Below are 24,066 nucleotides of genomic sequence, written 5' to 3'. Positions count from 1 at the left end.
TCCTCCTCAATGAGATACTCAGTTTGCAGTGCATCATGGATGTGTCTTCGAATGAAGATCATTGAAGTAGCCTTCTGAGCTTGGTCGACGATAGGTGTCTTAATGGTGGCTCTAATACCCTTTGCAGTCAAATAGAGCTTCACGTCTTAAACCCACTTCCTATAGTTTCTTCTAGATACTTCTAGAGCAGAGAAATCAAGCTTGTTCAAGTTTGACATGTCCCTAAAACAGAGGGAAAAACGTGATTGGTCATATGGTAAGCCATAGACATATATCATAGAACATACAGGTTCTATAGGCATGTATAATTTATGCTTAAAAACTACAGGTTTCATGTGGTATGTTTTGAAAGAAAACTTCGGGTTTCAAAGGCACTAAATTTGAAGCTACAAGTTCAATTTAGTTTGATGAACAATTAGTTCATAAGGAGAGGTTCCTACAAGAAACACATAATGCAATATACTGATTTTAAATATAGTGGATTTGAGGTTCTTCGGGAACTCAACTGTGAGAGCTTCGTTACTATGAAAGTATGTCAATGGTTCAAAGTATAAAAATAAATTATTGAATCGTTAATGTCCAAAAGTGATCTTCATGTCAATAATCTTGGATTCATTATCAGATTAATGGACTACTGATCACTTTTAATTAATTCAATAAATCGGGCCATATGGGGTCGATTGTAGAAGCAAAAATAATATTAATATATAGGTTAAAATGATTTAGAATACTAAAATAATAGCATTTAGGTCGAAAATATTGCCCCAAAAATAATTGGGCTCGGGTTGGGTGCCTTGAGTAAAAGGCAGGGCCCTAAATGGCTGCAGGAGTAGGCTGCATGCCACGGGGGTGTGGGAGAAACCCTAGCCGCAGTTGGGTTTCAATTTTGGGCCGAAGGGGAGGGGGCGCGGATTCAAGCTTAGCATGTTTGTTGGCTTGTGGGTTAGCATGGGAAGCCCAGCCGCATAGGGCTGGCTGTATATGATGTGGGTCGGGGCAAGAGAAAAAAAAAACCCCAGCCAACTGGGCTGGTGGGATAAAGGCTGCGGGCCAGGGCAACAATAATACCCAGCAAGCACAAAAGGCTCGATGATAGTTGGGCCATGATAATGTCGTGGGCTCAGGGTTGCAAGCCTTGTTGAGATAGACCTCAGGCCGAGGTCTGGTTGCTGTGAAGGTTAGCTGGGCTTTAGGCCAGCAACCTTGCCAACTGTAGTGCACAGTTGTGGTACGGTGGGTGTGCTGCACCATGTCTAATTTCCCTTTTTTTCTTTTTTTTTATTTTCAAAATCCCCTAGGGTTTAGGAAACCCTAAATATGCTTCTAATTTATTTTGTTATACATTGACTCACATATCCCACATAACAGTTTAATTGTGCAATGCATGAAACAGATATATATATATATATAGTGACAAATACATGAACATATACAATATGTATATCGTAAGGAAAATTTAGATATAGAGAGGTTCATGCATCATGGGAAATGTTTTCATGCTTCATGGACGTTTCAAATATCTTCTTTTATTTTAAGCGTACCTGATTAGCAGAAAACAAAAATAAGCCTTTGAATTTTGTGGATGATAGCCTCCTCATACGATGCGCCAATTCCTCAGCTTATGGCAAAAGCGTGCTGATAATGTGTTGTAGGCCTATTTGAACATAGAGGGGTTCATGCATCATGGAGAAGGTTTTCATGCTTCGTGGACGTTTCAAATATCTTCTTTTATTTTAAGTGTACATGATTAGTAGAAAACAAAAATAAGCCTTTGAATTTTGTGGATGATAGCCTCCTCCTACGATGCACCCATTCCTCAGTTTCTGACAATAGCGTGTTGATAACGTGTTGTAGGCCTATTTGATTGAACGATCTAGGGTTTAGAGAGAGAGGGGGCCGACCACAATTAAAGAGAAGAGAGAGTCATTTAATTGTGAGGTGTGTTTGATTCATCCTATTGTGTCTTTATTTATAGTTTAATAAGTAATCTACTCTTAATACGAATATAAGATACATTCTCAGATGCCCTAGTATTTACATAATCACATTCATATTCTAAATATGACTACAACACTTAATTATTTTTATTTTAATTTAAAAAGAACAAATAATGTGAAGAAAACAGCATCCATGTTTACTCACTGTGGTCTCTCTATACATACAATACGAGTAAACATGCTATTTTGGAGAATCAAGAAATTGCAATCATTTGCAACCTTGATCAAACGTCTAATGGAAGAGCAACAAAGATTTTACGCACGTCTGCAAGCCAAAAAAAGGCATATACCTGGTAATGGGCTGTGTATTTTTTCTTTGGCTTTGTGTCCTTATTTATATACATACAAATTTTTACTCAACTCTACTTTAAGTTTATATATAAAAGGAAAATTAGAATTCCCTACAGTTTTTCTATATCATTTAAATTAAACATCTGTGTTTTTTTTTAAATTTGATTAAAGTGTTTTGACCAATCATCATCTATATTTTTTAAAATTAAAATAATTTTTAAATTTATCATTTTATCTGCATGATGTACTTTTTCTTATTTAGTGGAGATATTAGTAATTAAACTATATTTTCTCTTCTTCCAAATAAGTTTTTTCAATCATAGATTTTTTTTTTTTTTTTGTTATGTAAACATTTAATATTATTTCTTTTTTCCAAATGGTTTTTTCTTTTCAAATAGTTGGTGATCAACATAAAAGTTCCGTGTAAATTTTTCAATTTGTTTGTGATTTTTTTTTTTTTTGCTGTTTTTTTAAGTATAGTTGTTGACAAATTATCATTAGGTACAATACATTACATATATATTATTTGCAAGTACGCTTGAATTTACAAAAATCATTAATTGGTATGTTTATTTGTAATTTTAGTACATTTGATTTGATACATATTGTTAATATGGGTACATTATTTTTATTTTGGTACATTTTATTTTGTACACATTGTGTATTATTGGTACGTTTATATTATTCTCAATCTTATTTTCTTTTAATGTACTAAAAGAAAAACTTATTTCAGTACGTTTGATTTTGGGGGATTTAAAAATATTTTAAACTATTTTGGAAAGTAAATATCTTAAATCGTAGATAATTATTACTAAATTGTAGCATTATTGTGAAAATAAATTGAATCTAACCAACTTTTTTTTTTTTTTTTTTTACAATTATCTCTAACGGAGGAGAGTGTAATCAAAAGGTTAGATCAAAGGAAATTTGTTACAATATAATGTGCATATAGAACCAAAATTATGACCAAAAAAAAAAAGTTTAATGAAATTACTAAAAGGCATGGATGTGTAATCTAGAAAATTCAATTGTTTATAAAATCACATTCCTAAAATAATTCTATTCGCAAAATGGATGACATGTACTCATTATTTCATGTGCGGCCATAATGATGTTGAAGAAAACAAGGCAAAATGAAACACAAATGTAAGTTTCGGAGGTTAAATATCAACTATTCAGGTGCACAAATGAGGCTCGAGTTTTGTTTTAGGGGACAAATGATTATTTACGCCTAATTAGAAAGATTCATAATTTAGCTTGTCATCCCCAACCCAAAACTGGACTAGTCTGAATTAGTAGGCATGCATTTAACACACAGATTTAGATACAATACAACTTAATATACAGCAATGTCTGGCTGCATGGAATACACAAATATAGTTTTACATAAAACACACAGTCACACTCACACAGAAATGCCTTCCGATTTGTTTTCGAGTTAAAACACACAAGTCAGTCAAATCTTACAATAACTCGACTTTATTTAGTAGTCATAAGGAAGTACAACTTTCCATCTGTCTCCACTTTTTAACCAGGGAAACTACGGAAGCCTGAAAATACAGAATACGAAACTGATTAGCAATTTCATTGAAGATGTTGAAGAATAAAAGCATACTAACTGTACAGTAATACTTACGAACATCATGAATTTGTGATCTCGTACGAAATCATGCAAGTGATTTTATGCCATATGCTTGAGAACTCGAGAATATGGAATGAATTTTATCGCATATTTTCGATTGAATAACGGTGATCGTCACTCTTTAACAACCTATTAGACTACTAGTTGACATGACATCATGCAGATGATTTACATAAGATAAAATAAATATTTGCAAGTGATGAAGAATTAGTTGTATAATCTTTTACAATATGATGAATTTTTAGACCATCATTAACGCAGTAGGTTGGACGATTCAGATAATAATACTTTCAGAAAAATCAACAATTTTAGTATCGATGGTAATACCACATAATCTGTGCTATCCCCTACCATTTCCCCTGGGTTTTCTCCAAATTTTTTTGCTTTTGGGCGAGGTAAGGAGCCAAACGGACCAAAGAAACATGAGGTGCAGAAAAAAAGGAAATAACAGCAAAAGCCCAGATGAGCACTAGAGCTAATCTATATTAGCTCTAGTGCTCATCTATGCACTTACACACCAAAAAAACTGTGCTCATTTTTCCTTCAACGGGAGTATAGCATGATGAACCCCGAGTTACAGCAGCTCCGGATGAAAGGACAGTAAGGGATATTAAGAAAAAGGATTTTCCCGAGGACCAGACTTTGAAACTATTCTTAATTTGGTAAGGGCTTTGACTGACGCGGTAAAAAAACATATTCATGTAAAAATATAATATATAGAAAAAATTGGAATTCAATTATCAGTTTGCAACTAGTCGGTTTTTATTTATTTTGGTACAAACTAGTCAATCCTCCCAAATATTAATTTTCACTTATTAAGTAATCACGGGCTAAAACAAAACAAAAAATCTACAATATCAAATCTATTACGGTCTAGAAGTATTCATCTTCACTTGTAAGTGAGAGATTTTAGGTTCGATTCTCGCCAATGGAGAATTTGAATCATATTATCGTGGCTCGCCCCTTATGAAGATTAACCTACTCTCATATCCCCTTAGTGTAGATAATATCACTTGTTCAAACAAAAAAAAAAAAAAAAGGCATCGCAATATCATTAGTATATATGAACACAAGCTTCCGCCACAAAGGAGATGGACTATGCTCGATTCAACATTTATTAAGACCTTCCCTAAATGGCTTTTTTTTTTTTTTTTCTTAAAAGAAAAGGAAATAAAGCTTAAAATTGGTGATGTATAAAATTCGGCCTGATCATGCTGTGAAATGAATCAAGCTTAAGAGAACAAACCATGATAAGTTAACAAACCCTTCGCACTACGACAGCAAAATATATATATATATATATATATATATATATATATATATCTCTTCCTAGATGTAAACACGAATTTCTTGCAATAAATGAAAAAAAAATATACAAAGTAATAATTTGTATTAATGTAAGTTTAGGTTACAATCTTTGATACAAAATTTTGATCCTCTAATTCGATCTCCCAAATGCAAATTATATGTGTAGGGTTGTTGATCCGAGGATCGTAGAGAATTGATCTCGAATCCACGAATGTCATAAGGAGTTGCCTTGTGGCGATGGACAAACTGACACATGTAGTATTGCTTGATAGTTCTTCACAAGTGTGGCGAAGACTGCAGGGAGCTTTCTGAATCTTCTAAGTGTGTAGAGTTTGTGAGAATTTGAGCATCTAAGTGTGAGGATGCATGTGTGAGACACTTTTTCTATCCTGGAGCCTCGTATTTATAGGCTCTCCAAGTCTTGATCTGGTCTTGATTGTGGACTTGATTAGTTGGCAAAAGAATCGAGACTTGATTTGGGTTTGGTTCGTGATTTGACTTCATCAAATAATCTTTGATTTGATCAATAAATCAATCACAATTCATCCTCAATTTGGCATTTTCAGTTGATCTAAATATAAATCAGTTAATTTGTTTGATTTAAATTAAAATTAATTAAAGAATTAATAAAGATAATTCCTTAATTACACTCCACCAAATGTCGACGCGTGACAACTTTGGTGACTCGTTCAGTTTTGATGAGTTCCTTCAAGTCATCAAAAGTTGTTTGCCCCCTCGTCCTTGAATTGTGATGGAGCTTCTTTAATGTCTTCTTCGGATACTTCTTCCTTGTCAACGTCTTCGACCGTGACATGGTAGACATCCTATACCACTTCTTCTTCGTCATCCCTTTCGACTCGTTGGTTCGAAGATGGACCAGTATGTGATTGTTGATCATTTCACCTTCAGTTCACCATCTAAACTCAAATATAATGTCAAATGACGTTTCATGCGTGAAGGGATTGCACTACGAATTTCATCGTCTCTGGCTGCTCTTTCCTATAAGGTTATTTTACGACTTCAAGTCTATCCAAGGCTGACCTCCGTGGAGGATAACTAACCACACTTTCATATCAATGAGGGCTAGTCAACTTGTTAAGCACATAAGCTTGGTGGTGTCCAACACAAAAGCTCGAGACTTTGGACCGATCAAGCGATCAAATACCAAAGTTTGTGCAATGGACTTCAACTCTTTATTTTCTTCTGTCACTTCCACATTAATGTGTTGGGCATTGGCCTTCTTTTCTTTTTATTTAATTGAGATTTTGACAGGTGTGACGAGTGTGAAGCCAAGACTTGCTTTTGTGGGCTTGACTCTGTAATGATGCTCTTTCAACTTCTTCTGGGTTTCGTTGAGGTCGTGTTTCCTTTCTCTAGTGATACTCGTGCTATTCTTTCCAAGTGTCGAAGACGAGGCAAAGTCATATTTAGCCCTTGGATGAGCTTATAAGCGTTGGGGTCGAATCCTTCCTCGGTTCTTGATTGGAAGAAATTTGTGATCCATAACGTTTTGCATTGGTCAGACAAAATTCTGTAACTATGGCCTTGAAACACTTGAGTTGTCTAGCTTAGGTACATGTAGGACTGCATCTGCTTTCAAGATCTTTACGTCTTCTTTTTGCAGCTTTCTCGAACTTCCTTGTTTATCTCTTTCTCAGATGAGGATTGCCCATTCCTTCTTCGTGGCATTAGAATTTATCGAAGGATTGGTGCATTTGATCCCATTGAGAATCATCAGCTCTTCTCAGACATTGTGTGCTCTGGCTACTTGTTGCTAGTTTTCTTGAGATGAGACATTGCTTATTTTTCCTACCCAGGCATGGCTTTGCCTGTTGATTGAATCTTCATGGGGATAGCCTCATATACCATTTCCCCATCCATGTAAACCTTGGCATCGGGAAAATGTGACTGCTTCAATGAATGACTTACTATAAGCATGTATCTTCGTCGCTCCACTTCTATTGAACTTTAGACATTGATGCAGGGTTGACGGTACAACTTCATTCTTATGAATCCAAGGTTTCCCTAAGAGTAGATGAAAGATTGATCATGTGAAACAACGTATTCAACTTTAGTTATCCTATTACTATCTTAATCCTGATTATGCCTATTGCCCGCCTTGGTTAAAACCTTAGATTGGAAAGCAACTTCAAGATAGTTCGTCCATTGTGATTCCCTGATTTGTTATCGTCGATTTTGGCAGGATGATTATAAATGAACCTCTGTTAATGAGCATGCGGCCTATGTTTTGTTCTCTTACGTACCCTAAAACGAAGAATGGACAATTGTGTGGTCTCAACCCCCAACAATAGATATTTATCGGTGAAGTTGATGGCAACACATATAGCTTAACATATATCGCACTCATGAGATCGAAGCTCTAGACATCCAACCTTGCATGTCTTCAAAGATAAGTGCTGAGATTCATCAAAACTTCCAATAATTCCCTTCGTTCAGCTTCAGGGAGCTACAACACCTCTTCCACACTAAGGTGCAGAGATAAGTCTTCTATTTGTGCAGAAATCTGCTCTTGCTTGTTGGTGGAATGCCATTTGAATACATTTTTCTCCCTCGGTCATGTAACGAATGGTTGTGGTTGAGCTTTGTTGAAAGAACTTTTGGAAAAATATTCATCCAAGACTACGAGAGTTCGTGGCATCTAAACCTTTGGCTCTTCTATACAAGCTAGTTTTCTTGTCCTTGGTGCTACTCTAGTGCAGGTTTTCTCAGTGTTTCGGTGAGAACTTCCCTATCACCATTCTTTCTTTGGTTGAATAGCTTGTAGTTGCATTTTATGCACGTTCCTCACCTTTGGTGAGGTCCATGTCATTGAGATAAGTTGCTTTGTCCATGCTGCCTTTTTTGCATGCGTTAACCACTTTAAGACTTACCTTTGACGACTGCCGCTAGGGCTTGCTTAGCGATATGTAGAAAAGCATATAATCAAAGAACTCGAACACAATGCTTGTAGTGTTTGCCTTTGCCGCTTCCTTAATGTCTGGCTCAATCCCTTCTTCTTAGGTGAGCTTCAAGGATTAATTCCTTAAGGATAAAGCACTTGTTCACCAAATGACTGACGATGTGATGGTACTTAAGAGTACTTCGGGTCATTCACTCTCAATTCATTTCTTCCGGTCGTTTATGCTTAGGCAATTCAATCACCTTTTTGTCGAGCAGATCATCCAGCATGGTGACCGACCATAGCTGGGAACAAGTATGTCTTTTCCTTCAGCTCCTTCAAAGTGCAGTTATGTCTCTGTTGGTCACGAAAAGTTTTACTCTGCTTTACTTTTTTTTTTCTTGTCTCAAGTAGAGATTTTGAAGGAAATTATGTTGACCGTCATTGCTTCTTTGGTAGGTATCTTTCGAGATTTGTCTATTTTCTGCCTAAAGAATTTGGCTTTACTATAGTCAATGATTGAGTCTTTCCTTCCATGATTAGCGATGCTTAACTCCATGTCATAGGCATGGGAAGCTAGCTCTTGAAGCTCTTGAACATCTTGGGCTTGATGCCTTGGACAATGTAGCGTGATCCCCAATGCGTAACCTTGTACACACATCTTAGGTATCTCTAAAAGCTTGTCCCTGCAATTGAGACTTGGTGAGCACCATCGAATGATGTAATAAACAACTGGCTCTTCATTCCACTGCTTCATATTTGTAAGCTCCATCATGCTGATGAAGAGTGATGTAAAAACAATTCAATCATCTGATCCCAACTATTTATGGTTCAAGCTCTAGGTTTTTGTACCAATCGAATGCATTGCCCTTCAAGGAACATACACATGTTTCATGTGGTAGTCACCTTCCGTCCCAACGTTGTTGCAAGTTTCGTCAAAATGACCAACGAAGTACTTCAGGTTTTTCTTTTCGTCAAACTGCATAGACTTAGGAGGTTGGTAGCATATCGGCATTCACAAGCTATCAATTCGCTTGGTGTATGGTTTGGAATATATTAGTGTATCCCGAGAAGCACCTCCGTATTGTGCTCCGATGGTGTTTGCCATCATGTCCTGAAATTGTTGGATGAAAATAGAGCCTATCGATGAAGCCTCGTCATCACGAAATGCCTCATTCTCGTTGGCTTCCTGGTCATGTTGATTCTTCTTTGGGTCAAGGTCAACTTCTTTATCATGCTGCAACTCCAACTTGTTCATGAGCGTAGCAATCTGCATATCCTTCTCCTCGATGGTCCTTGTCAGCTTTGCATTTGCCTCGTTCATCTGTGTAAGCTTTTCTTCACTAAAGGCGATGACGGTAGTCATAACTTGCATAGCCAAAGTATAAAGACTCTCATGCCGATGTCAAGGGTGTCAGCAAAGTCTCCTGGCGAACATCGTTGCTTGGCAATCCATAGTACGATCTCGTGCTTGAGTCCGCATCTGAAATCATTGACAACGAACGCACACTTGAATTCTTCAACACCGAAGAACCCCATTCATCGCTTCGGGAAGTCATCTCGTGTGCAAGAGAAGTGAGTGTAGGGTTGTTGATCCGAGAGTCGCAGTGGCTTGATCTCAAACTAAGAATGTCATAAGAATTTGGCTTGTAGTGATGGAGGAACTGGCACATGTGGTAGTGTTTGATGATTCTTCACAAGTGTGGCGAAGATTGCAGAGAGCTTTCTAAATCTTCTAAATGTGTAGAGTATTTGGGAATTTGAGAATCTAAGTGCGAGGATGTACGTGTGAGAGAGATTTTTTTTTTTTCTTTTTTTCTTTTTGGCCTTGTAGCCCCTTATTTATAGGCTCTCCAAGTCTTTGATTTGGTGTTGATTTTGAACTTCATTAATTGACGAAAGACCGAGACTTGATCCGGACTTGATTCGTGATTTGACTTCATCAAATAGTCTTTTGATTTAATCAAACAATCTTTGATTTAAATCATATAAATCAATCACATTTCATCCTTAATTTGGACATTCTTAATTTGGTATTTTTGCTTTTTTAAAAAAAAAATTAATCAATTAATTTGTTTGATTTAAATTAAAACTAATTAAAGAATTAATAAAGATAATTTTGTAATCACACTCCGCCAAAGATCGATGCGTGACACTTTTGATGACTCATTTGGTTTTGATGAGTCATTTATCATGTGTACTATTTGTGCCACATATGGCGCAAGTCATGTAATCCTTGACATGTTGAAATCTTAATGTGTTTATGAGTATTTATTTCACCGAAATAATGTCTACACTAGTATTTTACTAACTCTATTCTTCGCAATCGTATCACCAAATACGCAAAACGCAAAAGCCAAAAGCCAAAAGCCAAAAGCCAAAAGCAGAAGCCAAAATCAAATAGCATATATATTAGCAAGTAAAAGGGCCTCACCCCAGTTTGAGAGACAAGGTGTCGGAGCAGTCATCTTCAAGCGAAAGAGAACTGTTGGAGAAGGTGGTGACATTTGTGGCTGATTCAGATGTCACGCTTTCTTCTCCAATATTATTCAGGTTTTCCAACTCCAGGATGGCCTCCGGTCCGCTATCTCCTCCGGGTAACATCACCATCTGCCATATGCGAAAACAACAAAGAAAACAATCGCCCAGATTTAATTTACTAATTAAGATATCGTTTTTCGTTAAATAAAAAAATATATTGGAGAAATATACTTCTTGGTGGTAGTTGCTTACCTTCTGGCTTAGCTGGTTGTTAGTTTCTATCAGCTCAGCTCCCTGCATATATATTCAATACATGGAAGAGGACAACAAATAAAAAATTCATTGATAATAATTAAATTTAATTATGTTTATTATTTTCTTTTCTGGAAATTCTTGACTATTGTATATATTTGTGATTATTCCATATATAGACACAGACCACAATCATCTATTTAACTACGAACCTTTTTCTCAAGTGCCATAACCTCACCCGTAATCTTTTCTTCCTGAAATGAATGGAAAATTTGGAATTAGATCGATGTTTCTGGATAGACATATATTCCAAAATATGTCTCTAGTAAAATAACCTAATTAAAGTACGAAAAATAATTACGTTGAGTCCTTACAACCAAAAAAGAGAAAAGGTCAAGTCTTTATTCAAATTGACCAAAGTCTAAAGTTAAAGATATGCACGCAAAAGTAAAGTTCTAAAAAACGCGCTAGTCAGGCTATGTTGGGGGATGGTTAGGCGAGGTTTAGGTAGATTTAAGTATATTTATTATATATCGTATAAATAAGTAACTATTTATACTTACAAAAACACATAATTATAAATTGCACAATAAAAAGACATAGATGAAAATATTGTAACATATTGAAAATATAAAGAACAAGCATATAATGAATATTTATCCAAATATTCAACAACTCCCTCACAATTTATTAAACAAAAAAAAAATCCAAAATGAAAGTTATTAATTTTCTATCTAAGTAAGAGTTGCGACCTAGGCGGGCTAAGCAGGGGGCTTAGGGGGGACGCCTAAGAATTAATCAGGCAGTGGCCAACCGCTAGCGCCTAAGCGGAGATTTTAAGAATAGTGTGCAAAAGAATAGCCAGATTGGAAATTTGTTAACCTTTTGATTAAACACGGTGATTAAAACAGATATTTACGTGCACAATGTGTTGATCTATTTAAAACAGGTGTTCTCACTCATCGTTGTGAAAAAAAATAAATAAATAAATAAAATTTAGAGGAAGAACTGTAGTGTTACTTTTATAGAGTACTAATAACAAATTTCCTATTTAAACAGAATTAAGACATTTGTCTTAAATTCATTGCAACAACCATATTTGAACAAAGACTAATTAAAAAAAAGATCCTCCGAATTATTGCATAATAATACACATTAAACCTCACAATTTGCTCCTCTATCTGAGGGATACCTAGTTTTTAGAAGCCATGACCTGTATTCACTTGTAACAAAATAAATTTGTAGTTAGCACATACCTTAGTTTGAATCACACGGCCAAGGCTTGCTTCCACCAATTTTTCTAACTTCTGTAGTTCATCCAGATCCAAGTCTTCAAGGTCCACACCCTTCATCTGCCTGTTGCATGCCAAACCATTTCAGCACTCTCATCAAATGATCGTACCAGCTTAATTAACCACCATATATCTTACAAGCATATCAATAAATTATAATTACCTCAGCTTGCAACTCTTATCCTCGAGTTCCTTACTCAGCCTGATATTGTTTTCTTTCTCCAACTAATGAAATGGGAAACATATTTACACCGAACCGTCATTACATAATCTAATCTGTCACATGAAAAGCTTATAAACATCAGGCCCAAAAATAAAAAAGAGAAAGGAAAAAAATTGGATGTTTCCGGTTTCTTATGGCAAAAGATGTTTCCTTCATACATTTTCTGAATGTCAAAGTGGAGGAAAGAAAGAAAAAAGGGCGAAAGATGGATTACTGAAACATACTAGAGCATGGATTTACAATATGTAGCAATCTCCAGGTCATTACCAGGCAACCATATTTTGGGACGATTGATTCTTCAGCCAATATATATATATGAAACTTTTTTCCGTGAGAAAACCTCAATGATTCGAATTAATACCAACTAATAACACAGCTTAGAACTTGGAAGTCATTACTCAACCCTGCTGCATGCATCTATACAAGTCTAACGCCTATTCATTTTTATTATGTTAAAGCAATGATATCTTTCAGATGTCGTAAAAATACATTCCGAAGCTCCAAGTGCAGATAAAATATGTTACATAATTTACATTCACTTGACACAATTACTTGTTATACCATTAAAAATGGAAATTAAAGAGCAATTAGGATGGGAAAAAGAAAACCAATTTGAACTCAATTACCAGTAGCTGATGAAGCGTGGGTTGATCCGATTTTTCCCCACCGACATGTGAATTGTACCTTGCAATCACATCCTTGGTGCTTCACAACATAAAAGGATAAATATAATTAGCATGTTTCATTATTATTTATAAATTTTTAGACAGAGAAAACTCAATTCAACAAAAGAAAATAGACAAAAAGATAAATTAATACACGTGACTAAGCATAGATAAAATAACAATAGAAGAAGAAAAAAATGCAACACAATTTCCATATTTTCTGGTTTCCAATAAGCCCAATAAATTAGTACATGCATGCTATATTAGGCTTTGTACGAAATTGTTACTTAATCTGTTTTTTTCTGGTTTTTTTATTTTTTTTCAAATAAAAAAAGTAATTTAAAAAATGATACTGAAATCAACCACTTTGAACATGCATGCAAACATAATAACTTCTAAAATAAAATACGGCAAAAATAACTTGTAAAATAAAATAGCCAAAACATCATGCACAGTGACATGCAGAACTAATTTATCACGCAGAAAACAAAAAAAATCAGAAGAACCAATTGTTGAGAATGAGTCTCACATTAATGAGAGGAAGGACCTTGTTTAGGCTTATAAGTAAGTTGGGCTACTTCCCATATAGTCAATTGGTTTAATGGTGGAATCTCAACTTTCTTCATAGTATCAAAGCAGGTTGTTCCACGTGTGAAGCCAAACGGCCACACGCGCTCTACACCACCCCATTGTGTTGTCCACATATTAGGCTTGAAAATTCACCACATGTGAGGGGTGTGTTGAGAATGAGTCTTACATTGATGGGAGGAGGAACCTTGCATGGACTTATAAGTAAGTTAGGCTACTTCCTATATAGCCGATTGGTTTTATAGTGAATCCTCAACTTTGTTCACCAATTAATCCAAATTAGGAGTATCAAGATTAACCAGCCTCAACAACTATCACTTTGGAGATATTTGGTTCTAGTCTGTTGCAAACCAACCAGCCAAAAGGCCCAAAACATTAGCGCACCTTCAGTATAGGAAGACCTCCCTGGGCAATAGACAACTCAATCCCCTTAAATTAACAATAACTACCTGCAATGAACCACAACTGCACAAGTTCATCTTCATTCCTAAATTAAATAGCTCAAACAATTCGTATTAAAATATTAGTATTTTTATTTTATAAAATAATACAAATAACTTTATTGTTAATCTCAAATAATTATAAAAAATTAGTTGAATGTATTTGAAAATATTGAAATGTAGTGTAAAATGAAAGATATGGTTACGTGTATTGTAATTTTATAAAAATATATATATAATTTTTTATATTTTTAAATAGTTTTTTTACAATTTTCAATCATTTTTATAATTTTTTAATAATTTAAATTATAGCTGACATCAACCTTACGACACATAGGCAGCACTGGGCTAGGTGATTATTGCTTAACTTCTCCATCAGGCTCGCCTTGGGTTCAATTGCTTAAGTGGCTGGAGTGTTTTGGGAAGGCAAGGAGAGAGGATTGGGTTGTCAATCCCCAAGTTAATAAACAACAGTGGAGTTGCTCTTAGAGCAAGTCCAATAAGGCATGGGACACCTAGGCATTTGGGTTGAATTGCTGTAACCCAAGAAATTCAATTCCACGAGTCCCCAAAGGGGAGGGCAATTAGACCGAGGCCTTTTCTTCGTTAAACTGCTTAGAATTGTCCGAAGCGCATCCTGAATAAGCTTGGGCATGTTTTTTGCCAACTCATACAAAAGAGAGGCGAAATAGCTACTGCCCTGCCCCTGAGGCTGCCTGAGGCACATTTTTAAAACACTAATTAAAATTAATTATGTTTGTTAAAATGCTATGCTTTTTCCTTGTATTTGAAATAAAGGGTTATTATACAAAATGGTCCCTAAGATTTGCATGAACAATAAAAATGGTCCCTGAGATTGTCCACCATCCATGATTTTGATCTTTCCGTTAAAAACTCTTTGGGCAATTTTCAAAGCTTTGTAACTTAATCAATTATTAACCAAATTTGACTCACAATATATCAAAATGAAAATAAGAAAGTGTAGAATACGATTATAGCTATTTGGAAGCCCAATGATTGCCGGAGATGGCTGGAAAATAGCCTGAAAGGTGACTGGTCCGCGGGAAAACTGGAAAACTCGCCTGAAACTGGGTAAACTTTAAACGTTCATAACTTCTTCAATACTCAACGAAATCCAGTGATTCAAAAACAAAAATCATACTTCTCGACGAGACAAAGAGAATGGTATCTTTTTTTTATTGCTAACTTGACGTGGTTTGCCTGGAAAACTGCTCGAAAGTGGCTAACTCGATAATGGTTAGCCACTTTTGAGCCGTTGTCCGACCAAACCACGTCAAGTTAGCCTTCGAAAAATGTACCATTCTCTTCATCTCGTCGAGAACTATTATTTTTGTTTTTGAATCACTCGATTTCGTTGAGTATTGAAGAAGTTATGAACGTTTAAAGTTTACCCAGTTTCCAACGAGTTTTCCAGTTTTCCCGCGACTAGTCACCTTTCAAACTATTGTCCGGCCATCTCCGGCAACCATTGGGCTTCCAAATAGGTATAATTTTATTCTACACTTTCCTATCTTCATTTTGATATATTATGGGTCGAATTTGGTTAAGAAATAATTGAGTTACAAAGCTTTGAAAATTGCCCAAAATCGTTTTTAACAGAATGACTAAAACCATGGATGGTGGACAATCTCAGGAACCATTTCTATTGATTTTCAATCTCAAGGACCAATTCTATTGATCATGCAAATCTCAGAGACCATTTTGTATAATAACTCGGAAATAAATTATTGGAATTAGACTTTATTTGAGAAATAATGAGGTATAGAGGATAAGGCCAATAAAACATAAAGAAAAAAAAATACAAAATTACGCAAAGTCAATTACTATTTATGGTGGATAATTAAAGTAATTTCATTGCCCTTACTCGACCGTTGCCTTCCTAAAACGGGTGAACTAACTCTTATACCAAAAGTTTTTGGAGGCCCTTTTGCTTGGTCTGGATGCCCATTTCAAAATGTCACGTCGAAATATTATATATGAAATCATGAAAAGGCAAAACCAACGTTGGGAATAGAGGCAGATTATCTGCCCTCCTGTTTGGGTGCCCTTCCTATCCCCTCCTATTTTGTGCGGTCACAGTTAAGCTACGTCAACATTTTATATTAATTTTTTTTATAGAGAGAATAAGACAAAAAACAATAGGAATAAAAAATATTGACGTGGCTTAACCGTGACAACACAAATAGGAGGGGATAGGAAGGGTACCCAAACAAGAGGGCAGACAATCTGCCTCTATTGGGGACTATCAAGTTAAACAAAAAGTTGGCCTAAAAAGACTAGAAGTACCTAAGATCAACTTGGACATCGTTGCAAATATGCGTTAATTATTATATTTGCTATAGGCACTTTTTGGTGGGTTGCTTAGGCATCTTCAACCAAAGGGTCCAGAGGGCCAGAGAGTCAAAAATAACCTTAAAATCATCTCCAACCGAGAGTTAGGCCAAAGGGCTCGTGGACCATACTGGACAAAAAAGGCCAACCAGACGGCCCCGGATCGGGCTAAAAAATTTAAATCTCAACGGCGAGCAGATATTTTTTTTATTTTTTTTTTTTTTACTTTTTTTTTTGGGCCAAAAATTTAAAAATAATATTTAATTAAGGCCCAAAAATGTGATTGGTTCTATGCGGGGATGTTTTTATAAGCATGTTTGATTGCTCAAACCTTTCCCACAGCCGATGTGGGACAAATATAATGGGTGCCACATATGCAAGCTTTTGCTTGCTCAATTCTCTCTAGATGTGGGACAAATATAATGGGTGCCCTAAATATAAGCTTCCTATTAGAGATGGTAAATTTGCATTTAATTGAAGTTGTAGTTTCTAAATTTAAATAATATGAACCTATGACCTTTTGGCCCTCGGTTGAAGATAGTTTTTTGTGACAGGATTAAAACAAGTCCTATAGCCCTTTGGTCCTTAGTTGGAGATGGTAAGAAATATGACCTTGCATTATTCATTAAAATATTAATTTCTTGGAGAGCCAGAGGACTAAAATGAACCCTCTGGGCAACCTTCGGTTAGAGATGGCTGTAATTACCCATCCTGATTTTTTATTTATTTTTTTTTTTTTTTTTTTGAGGTGAAGTTTACCTATCTTGAATTTGTCAATGAAATGTACACCTTTTTTTTTTAATGGGAATTGTTATTAGCACTCCAAAAATCTCATTTGACACTCCAAACTTTCTATAATTAGAAAGAAAAATAAACTTATGAGGAATATAGAAATATTTTTAGAGTGTTAATAAAAATTCCCTTTTTAAAAATACTTTTTTTTTCTGTATGTCTTAAATTACATGAATTTTTTAAAATTTTGAGATACAATACACTTACCGTGCATACTTTTAATATTTAGTACTCATTATCTACACATTTTTAATAATACATATAACATTCACATATCCTATACATATACAGAATAATTAATATTAAAAAAATAACTAAATTTAAAGATTTAGAAAAATAGCCAAAGTTGTCAAAATATTTTTATGCTCGCAAATGGTTATGAAAAGATTAACGAAGATACACATTTGACATCAAAACTTAGGAACCTTGAACAATGTTTAAAACCTACACTTATAAACCTTTAATATTGTAATATTTTGTATTTAAATGAAAAAGAATGCAAGCCTCAATCGCTTAGTATTTCTTTTTTTTTTTTTTTAGGTGAAGTAAATTTACGCTTATTATTGTTTTTTATCAAGGGTGCTTCTTATTTGGAGTATATAGTAGTTTCATAACTTTTTTATTTTGCTCTAACATAACAAGAGTTACAAGAGTGGATACAAAAATGGTGGAGAGTTGATAAGTAACCAACAACATTTAGGGAGGATTTTAGGCTATAGGTCACAAGTATTAGCCATATAAATGTTCTTATTTATCAAACTAAAAGCTTTAGAAACTTTTTCTTCTTTAAAACTTCATCTTTATGTTTTAGTATGAACAAGGAAAGTAGTCAAGCATAAAAAACCACTTAAACAATACCCCATGCATGATCAATGTGAGATAAGTTTCAAACAATTGCTTACTTTATCCACAGTTGTTTTTTGGTTGCAGTTCTTACACCAAATAAGGCAAGAAGTTTCATTTCACTAGGTAACATTCTTGTTTGACACTCTAAATTCTTATGAATATATTTGTTACAACAATAACAACAACAAAACATTTTCCCCACTAAGTGGGGTCGGCTATGTGAATCCTAGAACGTCATTACTCTCGGTTATGTGTCGCGTCTTCCGTTACCTCGGATATCCTCATTCCTAATATTATCATTTCTCGTGCGCCCATACATCCAACGAAGCATTCTCATCTCCGCTACACCTATTTTATGTACGTGTTGATGCTTCACCGCCCAACATTCCATGCCATAAAGCATTGCCGGTCTTATTGCCGTCCTATAAAAAATTTCCTTGAGCTTCAGTGGCATACGACGGTCACACAACACGCCAGATGCACTCTTCCACTTCATCCATGGAACTTGTATTCTATGGTTGAGGTCTCCATTCAATTCTCCGTTCTTTTGCAAGATAGATCCTAGGTAGCAAAAGTGGTCGCTCTTTGGTACTTCCTAATCTTCAATCTTCACCCCTAACTCATTTAAGCCTCCGTTTGCACTGAACTTGCACTCCATATACTATGTCTTTGACCGACTTAGACGAAGACCTTTAGATTCCAACACTTCTCTCCAAAGGTTAAGCTTCGCATTTACTCATTCCTGAGTATCATCTATCAACATTATATCGTCTGTGAAAAGCATACATCAAGGAATATCATCTTGAATATGTCCAGTTAACTCATCCATTACCAAAGCAAAAAAATTAAGGACTTAAAGATGAGCCTTGATGTAACCCTACGGTTATGGGGAAGCTTTCGGTTTGTCCTTCATGAGTTCTTACGACAGTCCTTGCTCCATCATACATATCCTTTATAACTTGGATGTATGCTACTCGTACTCCTTTCTTCTCTAAAATCCTCCAAAGAATGTCTCTTAAGACCCTATCATACGGTTTTTTCCAAATCTATAAAGACCATGTGCAAATCTTTTTACATATCCTTATATCTTTCCATCAATCTTCGTAAGAAATAGATTGCTCCATGGTTGAGTGCCCCTGGCATGAACCTAAATTGGTTGTTTGAGACTCGTGTCTCTTACCTCAGTCTATGCTCAATTACTCTTTCCCATAACTTCATTGTATGACTCATTAACTTAATACCCCTATAGTTCAAGCAACTTTGTACGTGACCCTTATTCTTGTAGATAGGCACCAAAGTGCTATTTCGCCACTCATTTGGCATCTTCTTCGTTTTCAAAATCCTATTGAAAAGGTCTGTGAGCCATGTTATACCTGTCTTTCCCAAAACTTTCCATACTTCGATTGATATATCATCTGGGCCCACTGCTTTTCTATGCTTCATCTTTTTTCAAAGCTACAACCACTTCTTCCTCCCTAATTCGGCAGTAAAATGTCTAGTTTCTACATTCTTCTAATTTACTCAACTCCCCCAAAGAGGTACTATTTTCATGTCCTTCATTGAAAAGATTATGAAAACACCCTCTCCATCTATCTTTGATCGCGTTTTCTATAGCAAGAACCTTTCTATTCTTATCCTTGATGCACCTCACTTGGTTTAGGTCCCTTGTCTTCTTTTCCTTTACTCTAGCTAGTTTATAGATATCCAACTCTCCTTCTTTGGTATCTTGTTGCTTATACATATCGTCAAAAGCGGCTAGCTTAGCGTCTCTCACAGCTTTGTTCGCCTCCTTCTTCGTTATTCTATACCTTCCACCGTTTTCTTCAGTCCTATCCTTGTATAAGGTTTTACAACATTCCTTCTTAGCCTTAACCTTTCCATGTACCTCCTCCTTCCACCACCAAGATTCCTTTTGGTGTGGAGAAAAGCCCTTGGACTCTCCTAATACCCTTTTTGCTACTTTTCGGATACTACTAGTCATGGAATCCCACATTTGGCTAGCTTATCCCTCTCTATTCCAAACATATTGGGTGATTACTTTCTCTTTGAAAATGGCTTGTTTTTCTCCTTTTAGATTCTACCATCTAGTCCTTGGGCACTTCAAGGTCTTGTTCTTTTTTCTCTCTTTGGATATGTACATTCATCACCAACAAGCGATGTTGATTGGCCAAGCTCTCTCCCAGTATAACTTTGCAATCCTTATAGGTTATATTTGATAAGTTTTACTAATTATTTTAATCATACTACATACAATCTTTTACTAAATCTCTTCCATAGATCTACTCAATGACTTGGAACTTCATATTAATTAGTTTCAAGCAATCATAAGGAGATAGGAAATAATTGTGATATATAAGATCATTCATATCAAGTAACAATACGAAGAAATGAAAAAATTGTCTACTAACAACAAAGTTGCCTAGTCACAATGATATGTCATAGTCACTTACCTTATTGATCTCAAACACTTCTTCACAAAGAAGACTAGGCTTCTTACAACCTTTTAGCATAAAAGATCTCCAAGCGCATAGAGAACTTCAAGATCTCATTGTTGAATACAATTCCTTAAAATAGAGGCTAATGGGCACCCTAATACCCCTAAAAGTTAAACAAGGAACATGCAACAAACAAGCCTCGACAAGAGATCTTAGAGGATGGGGTCGGAGCTTCGTACTCTAGCCAACCTGTGTCATTTCTCATTCAATCGTAGAAAAAGTTAAAATTGACCTTTAATCCACACAACAGACCACCATAGGCATGAAGTCCACAAATGTGGTAAGGGTGCGGATGAACAACAACAACAATCTGAGGCAAAGAGGAAGCATAAATTGAAAAATCTACAGATGAGGGGTGAAAGAAGAGAAAGAGACAAAATATATGGTGTTAGGGGGTGGGGTTAGAGAAGAAGATGGAGTGGGTGTTGCAAGGATGAAAGAAAGAAGTGGAGGAAGAACAGAAACAAGAACAAACCACAAAATGGGCATAGCACCCAAATCTAAGACACCAGCTCAAAACAACTGAGACAAAAACTTAGAAAACTAAGACAAGAGCTCATAAGGTTGTAGATCAAAGGGGTTGGGAGGAGCAAAAGCTTTGATGTCCCATTTCACAACTAATCAACAATGAGAACAACAGTAACTCAACTCAGGTTTACCAACGGTGACCCATCTTAGTCAAGTTAACGTGGATGATCAGCTTATCACTCCATATGGCATGGCTATCAACAAAAGGGAATGAGGCCAACTCATCTTGGTTCATAGGTGGTGATGACCACAGCCTAGTCAAGTTGATTGATTTCGATGATGTCCCCTTTTCCAATCGTTCATCACAGTTAACTAAGGCAATGAGGTCAGCTCGAATTGCCGATGGTGGACCCTTTGGTGGCGTAAAAAAGCCCTTTTATACGTGGGAGTATGTTGGCCCTAATACGTGACGACTCCTTATTGATGTATTCAATCGGAAAGTTATAGGTAAAGAATGCCAAGTAGTAAAAATAGGAAGATCTAGATGACAAAAAGCTTATTCACACTCTAGCAAATAGATGTATCAACTGCTTAGAAGCTAGCTTCAGAAGAATTTTCTTCTGATGCAATAGACAAGTTAATAGACACCACCCTACAATAAGAGCATCTTTTCTGTCCACGCTCACTAATTCCCTACAACAAGAGCCTCTTTTCTATGCACGCTCACATATTGATATACTAAATCCTATTTAACACAGTCTAGGTTAAAGGAGCCACTTTAAAATGGTATTTCTAGTTTTATTAATAAAAATGACATCATCACTTACTATGTGTAGAGACTTTTATTTTTTTAATTAAAACGAAGCACAACTTCATCTAAATTCTTATTCCACAATTACATTTCTACATATTAATCTTTGCAAGTATAGTCAAGTTCGTCCATTATTTCATGCATGCATATGAAAAAACAGGTTATGGCCATAGCTGCACCATTCATGCCCTACTTGACGCATGCATACAGATTCCTTCTGAAAGGATCTTCAAGGCTTCTATATGATGAATTCCCAAAGTTTTCACCATATCACTTTACTCCTAGTAAGAAAAATCCAAAGCATATATAATTGATGTTCGTGGTTTAAGTCTTTCGCAAATTCACCGTATTCATTTACAGGTATTTTAATTTAGGTGGGGAGAATGGACAACTATTGGAACATAACCCAACATCAGGTGTTGAAGTTGGCATAGATACACCGTGTATCCAATTAAAAGACTATATCCTTCTTTTAATAAAGCCCAATAATATTTTAGATATTATTATCTACAACCAATTTGTGAGAGGTGACTCTTATATATACAGAGTTCACTAGATAAACTATGAAACTGTAAAATTTTAATAAGATTACATAATTCACTAGACAAGTTACTCTTAAGTTTACAGAGTTCTGCACGGCAGACCCGATTAATTGTTGTTAGCATGAAAAGCAAAGCAGTCAGCATCACCAAGTAATTAACATATTGAAAGCACGTAAAACTAATAAATTGTTTCTCAAACTTGGACACCAAATTAGAAGTTATCAAAATCAAAAGTACACCTCAGTTTCCTGAACTAGAATATTCTAGATAGCATTGCTTTTTCCTCTCCCTCTCCCTCTGTGAAATCTTTTGGTTTCTCTAGCCTTTCTTCTGTACCTCATCTACCGTAATCTTTCCGTGCATCATTACTTGCACGGCTTATCTACACAGACACGCGCGCGCGCGCGCACACATATATATATATATATATATATATAATAAATATATATAATTTTTTGACCCAGATGACTGAATCTCTCTCTCTCTCTCTCTCTCTCTCTCTCACAGAAAAAGAGAGACAAGTCAAGTTATGTACTTGGTTATATATTTGTTCAAGTTAGGAAAATTCGAAAGAACTGATAAGGCGGTGGGGTGTTTTATTGGTACCTGGAGCTTGAGAAATCAAAGAGCTTGCCAGTTTGAGAAAATATGATAACAGCAACTTCAGATTCACACAGAATCGACAGCTCTCCAGCTTTCTTGAAAATCCCCCTTCTCCTCTTTGAGAAGGTCACCTGCCTTGCCGGCAAGTAGTCGATCTTTCTGATCTTGATCTTCATCTTCTCTTTCTTCCTACCCCCTTCAGAAACAATAATTCAAATAAAATAAAATAAATCAATCACTTTAAATTTCCTCATATACATATAAATGTTTCACAAACTACAGTATATTTTCTGGGTTTCTGATAATTTTAAGATTATTGACCTCAGACCCTAACATATCTCAGCTCTAAATAAGTAAAATAAAACACAGATCAACCCACCAACCACAATCAACTGCCAGACAAGCCTAGAGTTTTTAGTATTCACCATTAATAGAAGGAAAAAAAAAAAAAGAAGGAAAAACATAGATAAACTAAGTACTGGGTTCACCTCTGGTTCTCTTGTTTACCTTCGTTGAGGGGTTTTAGGTCTGAACTGGAAATTTTCGGAGCAATTTTGGAAAGAGGAGAAGACTGAGGAGAGAGAGAGAGAGTTGGAGCTGCAGGCTGTTCAAGAAAGGAAAGGTCCCTAAATGAATTTCCCATTTATGGAAGACCTTGGATAAATCTTTTATTAATATCCGCTGTTTGTTGCTTTTTCTATTTTTAGATATTTTGGATATTTTGTTGGGCAAATAAGGTAAGAAACATGGAACGTCAATCAACGGTGATCGATGCGGTTGGTGTGATGAATGCTATCCCACCGTTTATTGTCGGTTTAGCCTATTTCTTTTTACGTGTCCCACTTTTTTGAGAGATGCTAGCATCACTTGCTAGTTGCTAAAGCTGCTTCTTCCTCAGTCGATGCTTGTGCAGTTGACACGTAACAGGTGGCTGGTAGAAGGAAAAGAAATGGGGCGGTGGAGGGAATGGAGATATAGTATCGAACCGGAAAATAACTGATCGATTTGGTTTTTTTTTTTTTTCAGTTTACTTTGGTACGGTGCAAAACCGAACCGGTTTTCCAGTTATACGGTACGGT

The 24,066-nt window shown here is 35.7% G+C and overlaps 1 protein-coding gene across 5 annotated transcripts; it reads right to left on the bottom strand.

Annotated features, from left to right (window-relative positions):
* Positions 1–3,607: 3,607 nt before the first annotated feature.
* Positions 3,608–23,653, bottom strand: LOC137708252 (MADS-box protein AGL24). Of its 5 annotated transcripts, none has more exons than XM_088685524.1 (9): positions 23,495–23,653; positions 22,991–23,183; positions 13,012–13,090; positions 12,326–12,387; positions 12,127–12,226; positions 11,083–11,124; positions 10,850–10,912; positions 10,572–10,747; positions 3,608–3,838 (listed from the first exon to the last, which is right to left on the bottom strand). In XM_088685524.1, the coding sequence occupies exons 1-9, from the start codon at positions 23,628–23,630 to the stop codon at positions 3,829–3,831; spliced, it is 861 nt and encodes a 286-aa protein (XP_088541650.1). In that variant the 5' UTR covers positions 23,631–23,653; the 3' UTR covers positions 3,608–3,828. The 5 variants fall into 5 exon arrangements, with proteins under 5 accessions (XP_088541650.1, XP_068303394.2, XP_088541652.1 ...); XM_068447293.2 differs by having other exon boundaries at positions 10,871–10,912; XM_088685526.1 differs by having other exon boundaries at positions 23,476–23,628.
* Between the last annotated feature and the right edge of the window lie 413 nt (positions 23,654–24,066).

The sequence above is a fragment of the Pyrus communis genome, chromosome 15, assembly GCF_041283825.1.
Source record: "Pyrus communis isolate YQ-2024b chromosome 15, ASM4128382v1, whole genome shotgun sequence".
Classification (NCBI taxonomy): Eukaryota; Viridiplantae; Streptophyta; class Magnoliopsida; order Rosales; family Rosaceae; genus Pyrus; species Pyrus communis.
This window is presented reverse-complemented; position numbering and strand designations above follow the sequence as displayed.

Coding starts and splice junctions, on each gene's coding strand:
- LOC137708252 (XM_088685524.1), bottom strand. CDS start 23,630: ATGGGAAATTCATTTAGGGACCTTTCCTTTCTTGAACAGCCTGCAGCT. Junction 13,091..22,990: donor TTTGATTTCTCAAGCTCCAG/GTACCAATAAAA, acceptor TATGTTGTGAAG/CACCAAGGATGTGATTGCAA. Junction 10,913..11,082: donor TTATGGCACTTGAGAAAAAG/GTTCGTAGTTAA, acceptor ATATATATGCAG/GGAGCTGAGCTGATAGAAAC.